Here is a 14656-nt window from a genome sequence, read left to right on the forward strand (position 1 = left end):
CACATGGTGTCTGTAACATGTTCCTTAGTTGCTTTTCTATCTGCGGCAATGTACATCTTGAACTCAGTAATCAGTTCTGTACAGTGTAGCCTCAACTCCTGCCCTACCTCCACCCATCCACCTTGATGGTCAATGGGATGTGATGGGATTAAATTTTTCTCTAACCAGACTGACTCTTCCAAATAGGTAATAAACTCATGAATCCTGTTTCTTTGACAGACGGCCTACAGATCTTAGTTTTCACTGACATGCTAATTTACATTTCTATGAGGATGCTTTATGGCATGTCTATCATGAATCACAAGAAGTCATTCATTTCTGTTTGAGCTAGGTATTTCACTTCAGCAGTACAGTACACAGTCAACCTAATATTCTGATGAAATAGTTAATGAGAGTAAACCTAATTTTTTAAAGCATTATAAACTTGGATCATTTCTAAAATGGTTATAAGTTCCAATAAAGACAGTCCTTAAATTTGCTCAAACAACCTATTAAAAGAATAGTCACACAAAGTAGTAGAGTTCCTAATCTGTATCACTGAATTTCCAAATTTACTCAATTTATTAATATTTTTGTTTATAAAAATGCTGTTATCATTTTTAAAAGACTTAGAATATATAGAAAATAAAACTATCCAAATTTCTACCACACTGAATTTCCAAATTTACTCAATTTATTAATATTTTTGTTTATAAAAATGCTGTTATCATTTTTAAAAGACTTAGAATATATAGAAAATAAAACTATCCAAATTTCTACCACCCAACAAAATAACCTTATATTTCTATACTCCTTTTTGTTTATTCTCTGCATTTTTAACATACTTCAAATCAACCAATATAAAATTCAGTGTTCTACTTTAACTTAATAGTGTAGCAATTAAAAGGCTATAAGAAGATTTATTTAACATTTCCCTACTATTGGACATGTTTAACATTCTAAAAACACATGAAAGAACTTATACATAAATCTTTTCTGTATTTAGGACATATTTAAATGTATATTCTTACCAGATTCTCCAGCACTAAAATGATCAAGTGGGTTCCCTTCAGCATCCGGGTTTAGTAACATCATTTCAAATGGTATGTTGTCCACCTGAGAATTCTCACTGTCATCTTTGCATGTATACTTGTCTGCATAAAACACGTGCCATGTTTGTGGATATGGAATCTGGGACACTGTCAGATTATGTTCAGTCTGATTCATGGATACTTTAAAGAGAAAGAATATAGCATTTTTAAAGCAAAACTCTCAAATGTATTTATTGTTTTAGTCAGATAATCACCCTGAAGTTAGAATTCTCATGTTTAATTCTTAGAGCCTTAGAAATTCAAACCCTGTTGTAGTATTGGCATATGGTCTGTATATCATAAAGCAGAGAAAAATAATGTTTTTTAACCAAAAAATTTATTACTACAAAAGTACCATGAAACACCACAAATGAGAATGGTTTTACTGAAACCTTCACTTTTAATATAAATGTTCTCAAATTTTTCAAGTGGGTCAGTAACGTAAATTTTTTTTTCTTCTTTTCCAAGTGAGAGGAGGGGAGAGAGACAAACTCCCGCATGCACTCGACCAGGATCCACCTGGCAACACCCCCCCACCCAGGCTGGGGCCAATGCTCTGCCCATCTGAGGTCATGCTTACAACCGAGCTATTTTTGAGCCTGAGGAAGAGGATCCTTGGAGCCATCCTCAGAGCCCGGGGCCAATGCACTTAACCAATCTAGCCATAATGCATGAAGGGCAGAGAGGGGGAAGAGGGGGATAAAAGGGTGAGGGGGAAAAAGAAGAAGAAGAAGAGAGAGGGGAGAGAGGGAGAGGGAAAAGAGAGAAGGGGAGAGAGAAGGGTGGAGAACAGATGGCCACTTCTCCCGCATGCTCTGACCGGGAATCGAACCTGGGACATCCACATGCAGGGCCAACACTCTACCACTGAGCCAACCAACCAGGCCCATAAAAGGTTTTTTAGAATTAAACTTATTGGTGTGACATTGATTAATAAGATTACATAGATTTCAAGTGTACATTTCTATGATACATGACCTGTATATTGCATTGTAGCAAAATATACAAAAGTTACCATTTTAATGATTTTTAAGTGTACAGTTCTGTGGCATTAAGTACATTCACAATGCTGTATAATCATCACAATGATAGGGTTTGGGTTTTTTTTCTTATTTTTAGCAAGACAGAGACAGAGAAATGAGAAGAATCAACTTGTAGTTGTGGCACTTTAGTTGTTCCCTGATTGCTTCTCATACATGCCTTTACCGGGGGGCTCCAACCGAGCCAGTGATCCCTTACAAGCCAGCAACCATGGGATAATGTCGATGATCCCATGCTCAAGCCAGGGACCCCACACTCAAGCTGGTGAGACCTGTGCTCAAGCTGGATTGGTCTGAGCTCAAGCTGAAGACCTCAGGGCTTATACCTGGGATCTCAGAATCCCAGTTTGACACTTTATTTACTACTCCACCACCAGTCAGGCACAGTGACAGTTTTGAAATCTACTTATTTGAGTTACATTTAAAATAAAACATTTAATTTAGGAAGCCATTTTATCTAGGAACTATGACTGACAAGTACCTTCATAAGATTTTTCCAAAATCTTTTGGTAATTGGTAATTCTTTAAAAAGGTACTAAAAGTAGAAAAACAGAAATTATAAGAATATAAGAGCTACTATGCTGGGTCAGGTTTATATAGCGGCAGGAGAGAGGAGACTCATGAATGTTGCCACCACACAAAGCTGTGTTTGAATCTTGGCTCCTATACTTACCTTCTATGTGACCTTGGGCAAATTACCTAAGCAATGACACTCTCTTCATCTGTAAAAGGAAAATAATACTTAGAGCAAAGAGCTGATGCAAGGACTAAAGTATGAGTGTCAGTTTGCATGGTATCTGTCATATAATAGTTGCTGAATAAAGGTTAATTCTCCTTTTCCTTTCTTTAAAAGAAGGGGGTTATAAAAATAAGTGGTTTTCAATCCAGGGTAATTCTGTTCCCTGCCAGGGCATCTGAAAACACATAGCGAGTTTTATTGTCACAATAGTTGAGAAGATACCTGATACCTGATACCTGGAGGGGGTTGTGATAAACCTCATGCAATCCAAAGTAAAGTCTCACAAGACAGACCTGTTTCTCCTAAAATGCTAGTAGTATCCCTTCTGAGAAACACTAAATGATGTCTAAGATCCCTTCTCAATTTAAAACTACGCTTCCGAGCTAAGAGGTACTGGCTAACACAATTACAAAGTTACAGGAGAGCAGTGTCTCAGACACTATGCATAATAAAGAGCAAAAGAGATCCAAGGCTAAGGCCTTCTACTTACCAACATTAATATTTGACAGATAAATTACTTAACATCTTTAAATTTGTTTTTTAGTAATGAAACTAAGATACCTGACTTAGCTAGCTCAGATTCTTGTCATAAGCAAGTCAGACAATATATAAAAATCCTTTGTAGAGTCAGATTCTGTACAAATCCAGGTATTCTTATAAGATTATGATGGGCCTGATCCCCAATTCCAGACTGCCTGCACACATGCTGAGCAGTCTCGATCTTTTTCTCAACTGAAGAAAAGGACCTTTTAGTAAATAAGACATGTCACCCTGGCTGGTTGGCTCGGTGGTAGAGCATCAACCCAGTATGTGGATGTCCTGGGTTCGATTCCCCGTCAGGGCACACAGGAGAAGTGCCCATCTGCTTCTGCATTCCTCCCTCTCTCTCTCCCCCCATCCCCTCCTATGGCTCCAACAGTGCCAGAGTAAGCCTCAGGTGCTGAGGACAGCTCCCTGGCCTCTACTTCAGGTGCTAAAAAAAAAAAAATGGCTAGGTTGCTGAACAACAGAGCAACCGCACTAGATGGGCAGAACATCACCCCCTAGTGGGCTTGCTGGGTTGATCCTGGGTGGGGATGCTGTGGGAGTCTGTCTCTCTGCCTCCCCTCCCCTCACTTAAAAAAAAAAGAAAGAAAAAATAAAAGACACGTTGAGATAACTGGAAATTTGCATATGGAAAGATTTTAGAGCACATCATGAATGATCCACTTTCTTAGACGTAATGTGGTATTGTGATTATGGAGAAGAATAAAAAGAAGAGAAGGAATAAGAAATCGCACTCTTATATAGTGTAGGCTGAATTATGCTGGGTCAAACACTGCTTACGACACCCACAGATATTTTCAGGTGGCTAGATTAAAAAAAATCATACACATACAAACACAAAGCAAATGTAATAAAATATTAACAATTACTGAATATAAGACAAGGATATATAGATGTTGATTGCACTATACTTTCAACTCCTTTGATTGAAAATTTTCCTAGTAAAAATTGGAAAAATGTTATTTATAGGTTAACTTTATAAACAAGATACTGATGTATCTAGTCAGGATTTAAATTTTGAGGATTTAGACTTTATAATTGGCAATTTCATTAATAGCAGTTAACCAGGGCAAGAAGATTTATGAACAATACCACAGCATTATATTTTTGGTTATCTTAACCTACCTGACATTTATACTGTTGTTTATTTTTCTTTAAGAAAACTACAATTGCTGGGAAAATATAACATAGACTCTAATTTCTATTAAATATTTGAAGATCTTTAATAAGAATTCAATATATATAATTAATACATGGCTGAGAAATAAGGTTTTTGAAATGTGCAGCTTGCAATTACATAATTTGGACCTCAGTATATAAAGGCTCTGCTATGTTGCTGTTCTATCACTTGTACTTTTCCTTTTATATAAAACAATCTAAAAATTAACCATTACATCTCAACCAATACACTTTTTAATGTTCCATTTTAAATTATGCAGATATACATTAAAACAAGAGTGTGCTTCATAAAGTGATATTGCCTTAACTTTGTCAAAAGCCTTGTTTCCCAGGCTTACTGAAAAAGGCAAGACAAAAAATGTGTACTCATTGTTTTTGAGACAAAAGACTACAGCACTGCACACCTATTCTATGCTAATATAATTAGTACCTAAAATATTAACAAAACTTGAATTGCAGAGAATGATGTTATATCGCTAACTGTTCAATCATATTATGCAATGAAATGAATACTATTAACAAAAATACACAGAATAATAATATACTAACACCTTTAAAGGATTTATACACACGCAAAATGTACAAAAGGAATTATATGTATATGATATACAAAGACATTACTAAATGTTTCATATACAAAGTTGTATTTAGTTATAATCTGACAGCAAATTACTGTACTCTTAATATTGTTATTTTTTTTTACATAGAAACGTAATTTTCAGTGCTTTTAAATGTTTTGTTTGCTTGCTTTAAAAACCTACAAAATGCCCTGGTCCGTTGGCTCAGTGATAGAGCGTCATCCTGGCATGTGGATGTCCTGGGTTTGATTCCCAGCCAGGGCACACAGAAGCGCCCATCTGCTTCTCCTCCCCTCCCCTTCTTGCTTCTCTCTCTCTCTTCTCCTCCCCTCCTGCAGCCAAGGTTCGATTAGAGCGAGTTGGCCCCAGTGCTGTGGATGGCTCCATGGCCTCTGCCTCAGGAGCTAAAATGGCTTCAGCTGCAACAGAGCAAGGGCCTTAGATAGCAGAGCATCGCCCCCTAGTGGGCTTACTGGGTGGGTCACCGTCAAGGTGCATGCGGGAGTCTGTCTCTGCTTCCCCTCCTCTCACTAAAATTTAAAAAATTTAAAAAAACCTACAAAATATTTTATCATTACTTTTAAAGCTGATTGTTTATGACACTACTGAAAGAAAGCAAAGGAAGCCTGAAAAATAATTTCTCAAACACTAACCCAGGAGAATGTATACTCACAAGCCACATTTGACATTAGGGGTTTTTCAGATCTGCTAGTCTTTTTATAGTTCATAGCTGCAGTAAGGTTTTACAATGGCATTAGGCATAATTAATGAACTCATTACCATATAGGTAAAAGGCCATTAATTCTTAAAGTCCCATTAATGTCCAGAAAATGAGAATTATTTCTACAAGGAATTATTTTCAAATATGGTACTACTACACTGTCATGAATTTAAGGATATGTTTTTTGTTTCAGTGCACCAAAGCCCCTAAATAATAACATACTATAAATGTGACAACTAACATATAAAAGTTAGAGAATAGGTTTTCTTAAGACTTGGCTTTTGTTATTAGAAAAAGAATTGATGAAATATGTAGACAGTGGTTTACGTCTCACCAGTACTTAATTTATTTCAAGCCCCCAAATTTAACAAAACAATTTTCTTCTTTAAAAAGTCCTGTTCCCTGAGCTCTTCTGTTCCAGTAATTCCCAAGAAAACCCTTGCATTCAAGAGTGTAGGAAAGAGAAATTAGAAAAGGAAACAGCAAGAGGTTTTGTAACTTACAGCCCCATGGATGCGCACTCCATCCTAAAGAATTATAGTTAGAACCACAGCATTTTAGGACTTTCAGAAACCTCAGAGAAAGCCACCGCAGCTTCCTTGTTGGACCAGTAAGCACAGTGCGGCTCAAAGATAAGATTCTGTCAGTACTAGCAGTGGTCTCAGTGACTTTCCATTGCACCACACTGTCTCCCTGTTCACCTAAGTTCTGTGACTGCAGGCATATTATGACTAATACAAAAATTACCATTTTGCTAGTGTATATTGTTATGGTATAATATTGACCATGTGATATAAGAAAACAAATCCATTCCTATAGCTCAAACCTTTAAACTACCGGGTAAGTTTTTACTAGAGAAAGAAAGACTCTGAGTTGTCAAATATAAAGCAAACAATCCACCAACAAAAAAAACCCTCAAGCGCTAACCTCTATAATTCATCCTACAAATACTTAGTAAATGCCTAACTCAGAAATAGAATATCCTAAATTCTCCTTTTCATAGTACCATGTAATAACACTCACAGTACTTACACAGTTGTAATTTCACATTTACTCATATTGATGTGATTCATCCCTGTCACACCCACCAGCCTGACTGAGACAGTGTCAATATTTTGGTCCATGATTTATCACTAGTGCCTAGCATAATGCATGAAACAATAGAAGTGCTCAGTGAATGAAGGAAGGAAGGAAGGAATGAACAGACCAAAAGAGCCTCAGTGCTCTTACCGACTGATTTAATAACAAGCAAATAAAACACGAAGTGGTAACTATAACAAGTGCTGTGGAAGAAAACAAGAGGCTATAAAAACTCAACTGTTAACTTAGAAGAGGGAGGCGCCAAAGAGGGGCAGGAAGAACAGGCAGAGGAAAAGCCTGTGCAAAGGCCCAGGAGAGCACTAAAGTAAAACCAGCACTATAAATAAAATGAGGCAGGAGGAGGACGATGCTGTGAGATAGATGAGGCTGGGAAGAAAGGCAGGTAAGCAAAGGCCAGACTGAGATGCCTTTGCTGATCATGTTAAGGAGCTGGTCTTTGTCCTGAGAGCAGTAGAAAAACACTTAAGTATTTAAGGGTGTGGTGAGGAAGAGAATATGACATGATAAAATCTGCTATTCAGAAAGATTATTCTGATGGAGAGGGATCGGCATGGCCGCAGTGGCCAGATAGGAGGCTACTGCAATAGTACAGGCAAGAGACGATGGCAACCTGGAGTAATGTGGTGGGGGTAGATAGGAAAAAAACTAGACGAATGCAAGAGATATTTAGACCTAACTTACTGATAGATTGGAAGAGAACAGAGAGGTCAAAGAGGGGAATGCTGGAAGACCCCTTGCTTTCCAGCTTGTTTCCTAGGAGGATGATGGCCCCAATTCCTAAACCCGGGAACATGAAAATGACCAGGTTTGGATGGACAAAAACTTTTTACACATATGTGGAACACTTAGATGAGCAAACTGGTGTATAAAGAAAAAAACTGGTAACAAGAACTTGCAAGAATTTCTCAGGAAAAGTTCTGAAATTCAGGGTTGAGATATATAACTTTATGTAACTGTCTGGTTTTTTTTTTATATCTGAATCTTTAAGTCATTCAGTCTTCTTCCGCATACTGTCAATGTCATCACACAAATCTAAATAAAGGATTCCCACAGTGGGTGGCAAGGACTGGGAACTTCTACTCTTATTCCTCATTCTTGCTCCCTGCCTTATGAGGGAACCAGAGAGCTACTAAGTCTAGGACAATGGGTGTTTAGAAATGGTTATGTTTCACTTGACTAAAGATTCAGAGACTCATCAACATGTAGAATATGATAGGGACAATATAGGGGAGAAAAGAGGAAAGAGAGAATTCTCTTTTTTTTTCTCATGGATTCTTCATATTCCTAATGTCTCCTAAAATTAACTGACTTCCAAGAAGTATAATGGGTAGCATGGCACATGCTCTTCATTTCCATATTAAAAATATCTGCACTCACTCTGGATGGCTAACACTCTAATGCAGGGATTGTTGATGATGAGAATGGAAGAGCTCACGGGTCCAGCCAACCAGGATCACAAAAGCAGTGCCTCTCCAGAGGTAAACCTAAAGGTTTACAAGTGATGGGGTACTAGGGGGTACTAGTATATCTCAATATGACATACTATGTCACCATACAACTAGGTCCCCTGTTCCAATAACATGTTACAAAACAGCATCACTTGGGCTAATTTATACAGTTAACTGAGATAATACAGATTTACTGCTTAGCTCAGTGCTGGCATATAATGTTCTCTACTAATGTTATCATTCACTCCACATTGCCAATGGGTAAAAATATATCTGCCATATTGGTAGGAATTATGTGACCTGTAAGAAGTTTGAATAAATATCCTTATAATTATCTGGATATACTTTAAAATTTTTTGAATGAGAAAAAGGAGAAAAGGCAGACTACTTTTTGATCAAGGAAAAGGTCAGTTTTCTTAAACTTCAGTTTCAAATGTACTAGATGAAGTGTCATCACAGTGTGATGTGTGCTGTGTCATGAAACATCTTGGTATACAAACATTGCATTTCACATTATGGAGAAAAAACATAACTAACAATCAAATAAAAATGATATACTCACCTGTCAACTGAGCTCTGGATAGTTTTTCACTACAACTGTAACTGTGACTATTTTCCTGCAGCTTTAGCCATTCCTGAGCTTGGAATAGGTGGAGTTTAGCTTCCTTTCCAACCGCTACTGCTATGTTGTCAATTCTGACACACAGAAGAGCATGGTCACCTGGACATTAAAACAAAAATTACCAACTAGTTCGGTCTCTTGTACAAAAGTGACATGTTAGACAATTCAACAACTCTACTTATCAAAGTGGGAATTTACAGAACACAATTTTTCTTAAATCTCACTTAACTAGAGAGGTCACATTAGAATGAACATCTCATTGAGATGCAAGTCAAGAGATTATGCACATTAATTATTCAAATCAATGTATGGTGTTTCCTTATACTTCAGCTAAGTGATGACATTTCACTGAGTAAACAGCAACATCTGCTGTATGTGGACCTTCACTGTAATAGAATCTTTGTCTCATTTTACAACTACTCCACGTCTTCAACATCTGTTCACAAACTATCCATAGAAATTTCCTAAGTTTCTTTTGTTTTTTTAATATGCCATAGCTATTAATATTGAAATATATTTTTAAGGTAAAAAATAAGCATAGCTAAGAGCAAAAGAGTTTAAATAAATGAGTTTGGGGGTTCATTTACCGGACACAAAATCTAACATGTCACTTTTACAATAAAACTTCCAGAATATGTTGTAAGACTACTATCGGTGGAGCCTCGCTGCACACACCAACTACATTTCAGGCCCAGATAGAAAGGGCAAAAACCAGCTGCCCCTGCGGAAACAGGCTGGGGGGGGGGGGGGGAGATGGAAAGCAGGAGACTTTTTCATTTTTCCATTTAAATATTTTCTATTCTCTTATTGTTATAATTATCACTTTGATTAAATATTTTAAATAAATTTAATGTATAATATGTATCAAAGAATGTGTTAAGTCTCCTATATAAATTGATTACATTATAAATTAGCAAAAGTTAAAAATGACTTTAAGGCCCTATTAACATTATATTGCATTTTAAATTAGTTATTATTTTGGTATAGTTGTAGTATTATTACTTTATTGAATTTGAATGCAATTAAAATTAATTATACACACACACACACACACACACACGTAGAGTGAGTGTTAGAATACTTGGATCACTCAATTCTCCAACCTTTCTTGAGAAATCTGGATTTACTACAGTACGTTTCTCCTATTTACCAAGTAATCATCACGTTTCTAGACATGCGTAATAACCCATGTACGAGCTTTCAGACACCCCAGACTTTCCAGCACTGTCCAGACTGTGCTTGCCATTTCTTGTACTGCCACTGCTATCACTAACACTCAAAAAGTACAGTGACAGCCAGTTGATTCAGAAACTGAAAATGTTACCTAGAAAATAATAAAACTATTTCTAGACTTTCTATTTTATTCACCCAAGATTTAATCCACATTAGATTTTGGAAAACTAGATTGCATCTCCTTTTCTCAGCTGTTTTGAAAACTTTAAATTAAAAAAGAACATTCAGGTTCCCCTCCCTTGACCCAATTCTGTAATTTTCCAATACTTTAAAATTGTTCTCCCACACCAAAGAACTTCTCATTTATATTATCTTCCCCAAAGAATCCTCTCTAGGATATTATGCTGATCTTTTCATGCTAAAGATTGTGTAAATCAAGGATCCTAACCTCATCGAAGCAAATATTCATTTGAAATATAGTAGTCAAATTAAGAGTACCAAGAGTGTGTACCAACAAAAAAATTTAAGGGTACAAAATAAACACAGTAAAAACTAGAGTGACTTGTAAATTCATTCACTGAAGAATTATCGATTTTTGAAGAAGACCAGAAGGTAAGAATCAACCGCAGTTCTGATGTCAAACGGGCGAGAGGATACAAATTATGAAGCTTCCAGGGCACACTCACATGCATTTCTGCCAGGTTCTCTACCTCATAATCGGTAATCTACTCCTTTAGTAGCAGAGTAACTAAACTGTTGTAGTAATAGTGACAACTAGATTATCAGGTGTTTTATTTAGTTTCCAAAACCTCTTTATTGCAAGTAGTTTTTATCGAATTGATATTAATAACAACAAGCCCAAGAAATATACGTTCTGAGGCTTAAATTCACACATAATTGCAGTGCCTCAGTGAATATAAGGGGGCTGAGGCAGAAGTGAGCAACTGCTGCGTCCTTGAGGGAAGCATTTCGAAAAATGCATCAAGCTTATCATCGGTACAACGTTTGTATGGGGAGGGTTGGAGAAACCATCTTTCTGGTGCAGAATACAATTATTAAGCGGGGAGCGAGTGCTGACGGGGGGGTAGGAGGCAGCAATGGTAGGATTCGCAATACAGGCATCGCACGATTCCGCCGGGCTGCAGTGGGAGGAGGGCTGCCGGAGACGCCGGACATCCAGGTGAGCCAGGTGAAGTTCCCCGCCTGGCCGCCGGGCCCCAGGTATCCCCACTCCAGGCAGGGGGTGCGGCCCGCGGGATGAGTCCTTGCGCCTTCATCCCTCTCCTCGCCCCCGCACCTACCGTGGAACTCGAAGTGGCTGATGCTCTGGCCTTGAGCGTCTCGGGCCGCGGCGCTGCTGAAGCTGCCCCGCAGCGTCTTACCCTGGCTCCCCGGCGGCCACATGCAGCAGGTGAGGGCCACTGCCAGCAGCCGCAGCACCCCCATCCCCGCCTGCCGCCTGGCACCTACACCACAGCCCTAACCAACAGCGGTTACTAGTCCCACGTCGGCAGCCGGGAAGGGGGAGGAAGGAGCAGGACCTGCGCCGCCGGCCGGCCCAGGAAACTGACAGCCAATGAGGTGGGCGCCTCCGCCACGAGCCAAGGATATCTACCAATCAGAGACTGAAATGGGCGGGACGTGCAGATGCGTGCGTCCCATCACCTCCTTGCCTGTTGGCTAGTTCCCGCCTTTTTAAATGGAGAATCAGAAGGATGTTGCTTCAGGTTACGGAAAAATTATTTCCCTCATTGTCTACTGCGCATGCGTGGGAGCACGGGCGTGGGTTCATCGCTTTCCAGAGATCCATGGGTTTTGCAAAGACCTAACAAACACATGACAGCATTATTTCTGGTGAAAAGAAGAAAACTCTCGCAAAACCCTACGTGTCTATGTAGCCTGTTGGACGTTTCCACGTTAATGTCTCAAAAATATTTGTGCATGTCCAATGGATTTTTTTTACCTCCTAGATTCCTTGTCTTCTTGAATTAGGTCATTATCCATCTCAAGCCCAACAGCTGGGAATTATAGTGACCCTCTCCACCTCTAGAAGTCTACATCCAGTCTCAATTTAACTAGTTTATTAGCATCTCTTTTGGCAGTAATGGTAGGAAGCAGCAGCCACTATCCTCTCCAGGCCCTCATAGTATCACCATCCTGTCTATGGCAACTGACCTACCTCCAGGCTTAATTTTTTCCAATTCACACAGCCCATCTCTAGAACCACAGAAAGTTTTAGGAAATGCAATTTGACTGCATCACTTTCTTTCAAAAGTTCTCAATTGCTTTTATTGCACAACCTACTCTTTAGAATATGGTTTTCGGGCCTTGATGGCGAACATATGACACGCATGTCAGCATTGACACATGTAGCCACTTTCAATGACACACAGCCGCATACCAGAGAAGTATGGGGCCGCACGCTGAGAAGTACGATTCATCCTCGGCTCCTGCACGGCCAGGTGCAGTAGCCGAGGATAAAACATTTGCTGTAGTGTAGACACTCTGTGCTGGAGGTCTGTAGGCCAAAACAACAGAACTCTGGCACAGAGCATCTAGTTCTGGGACTTCCGGTTAGGCCCTTAGGGGGTCTTTGACCTCACTTCTGGCTGGCGGAGCAGGGAGCAGTAAAATGTCGCGCGTGCCCTGTGACCACCATTCCCAGCAACCACATAACCACAGCAACCATCACCCAATCTACTGTCGTGGATTTCTAATTGACTATCATTACTGAGATAAGTGAGGGGGAGGCTGGGAGAGGCGAGGGCCTGTGCTATGGGTGCCGTTTCCCGCCATTAGAAATAGCGGCAGCCATCTTAATTTACATAAGATGCAACTTGCAGAATTTCAAGACAGCATCTGGGCTCAGGTGTTTGTCAACTTGAGGTCAAAGCTTGAGAATCTGGAAAGGTGCTGCTTGGAGAATTAAGAGGAGTGTCACTACGAACAGGAAATTTGGAGTGCCTGGAACCGATTACCAGACACTTTTAGCACCCTGAAAAATAGAGCAATGGCTTTACTCACAATTTTTCCCTCTACGTACTTTTGTGAGACCTTATCCTCAGCATTAAATAATATCAAAACCAACAAAAGAAACAGATTGACAGATGAAGTTAGTAGCGCTTGCTTGGGCTTGAAGTGTACAAAATACCAACCTTCAATTGAAGATTTAGCCAATGAAATTCAGCAACAAAACAGTCACTAATAGGCAGGTTAGTTAAAGAATTCCCCCTCCCCCTCACTTATCTTAGTTCACGGCACCCCACACAAGTTAAATAATATCAAGACCAACAAAAGAAACCGACTGACAGATGAACAAAGAAGTCACTAAGCAGGTAAGTTAAATAATTAGTTTTGGTTTATTAAATACAGTTATATATTACAATTATACATTTTTGTTATTTAAACTATAAATGTCACAAAATTATGTGTTTTTTTTTTCTCGAAGTGACACACTACCCGAGTTATGCTCAGTTTTTTGGCGAATTTTGACACACCTAGCTCAGAAGATTGCCCATCACTGTTTTAGGGTCTCTCAAATTTCTATCTGGAGTTTTTCTATTACCATCATTACGGGGCAGCTGTCAGTTCATTGAACACTGCAAGTGCTCGCTTCTGGGCCTATAGCACTTGCAGATCCCTTTGGCTGAAATACTTGTCTTATTCTACTATTCAATTTTCACATCATCTTCCTTTTTCCTTTTTACTCTTCTCCCCTAAGGCTCCTTTAGAAGCCTTTCCCAAACCCCCAAGTCTGTGTTAGGTGCCTCTGGGATAGGAATACTGTATTTCCCTATCCAGGCACTTACCACAAGGTATTGCAAATGTTTATTGATTTATCTGAATCCCCTACTATACTGTAAGCTCCAGGTGGTCAGAGATTATGTCTTCATGAGAATAGAAGCTTAAAATTTGTTATGAATAAATGCATATGTTATTTTCACTTGACAACCATATAAGCAAGTTCTAACAAAGGACTTCGCCTTTTATAAAAAGAAAGCTTGGGGGAATGCTTCCTATCATATAGCCAATATTTTCTGGTATCTCTGGCCAACCAGGAATAAACTGGAGGTATTAATATTATGAGATTTTTAAAAATTACATTATATTTTAATTATAAAAGTAATTTATGCAGCTTAGGGAAATAAACAGTCAAAATTATATGAAGTAAAAATGTAAATCCTCATTTATTCCTTTCCTTGCTCATTCCTGACACTCAAAGGTAACCCTTGCCAGTAGTTTAGGGTGCATTCTTGAAGACATGTGTTTGCAAATATATGTGGTATTTCCAAACCAAGAACAGGAACAAAATTGGTCCTGGAAAAAAAAATCAGAATATGGGTCTTGAATGCTGTGAAGCCTCTTTTACTGTTTCTTGTCATTCTTCTCTTTGTTATCAACTCTGTTTTCCTCTCTCACCAAAGACAGGTTTTTTGATT

At 38.7% G+C, this 14656-nt stretch overlaps 1 protein-coding gene across 1 annotated transcript in view; it reads right to left on the bottom strand.

The window, feature by feature from the left end:
• GPR180 (G protein-coupled receptor 180) overlaps positions 1 to 11767 on the bottom strand; it is a 36352-nt gene extending 24585 nt beyond the window's left edge. Inside the window, exons 1-3 of the mRNA XM_066380686.1 lie at positions 11519 to 11767; positions 8985 to 9143; positions 1011 to 1211 (exon numbers count right to left, since the gene is read on the bottom strand). Of these exons, the coding sequence (XP_066236783.1) occupies positions 1011 to 1211; positions 8985 to 9143; positions 11519 to 11663 (505 nt within the window). The 5' untranslated portion in view covers positions 11664 to 11767. The remainder of the gene's footprint in view (positions 1 to 1010; positions 1212 to 8984; positions 9144 to 11518) is intronic.
• Between the last annotated feature and the right edge of the window lie 2889 nt (positions 11768 to 14656).

Source organism: Saccopteryx leptura, chromosome 4 (assembly GCF_036850995.1).
Source record: "Saccopteryx leptura isolate mSacLep1 chromosome 4, mSacLep1_pri_phased_curated, whole genome shotgun sequence".
Lineage (NCBI taxonomy): Eukaryota > Metazoa > Chordata > Mammalia > Chiroptera > Emballonuridae > Saccopteryx > Saccopteryx leptura.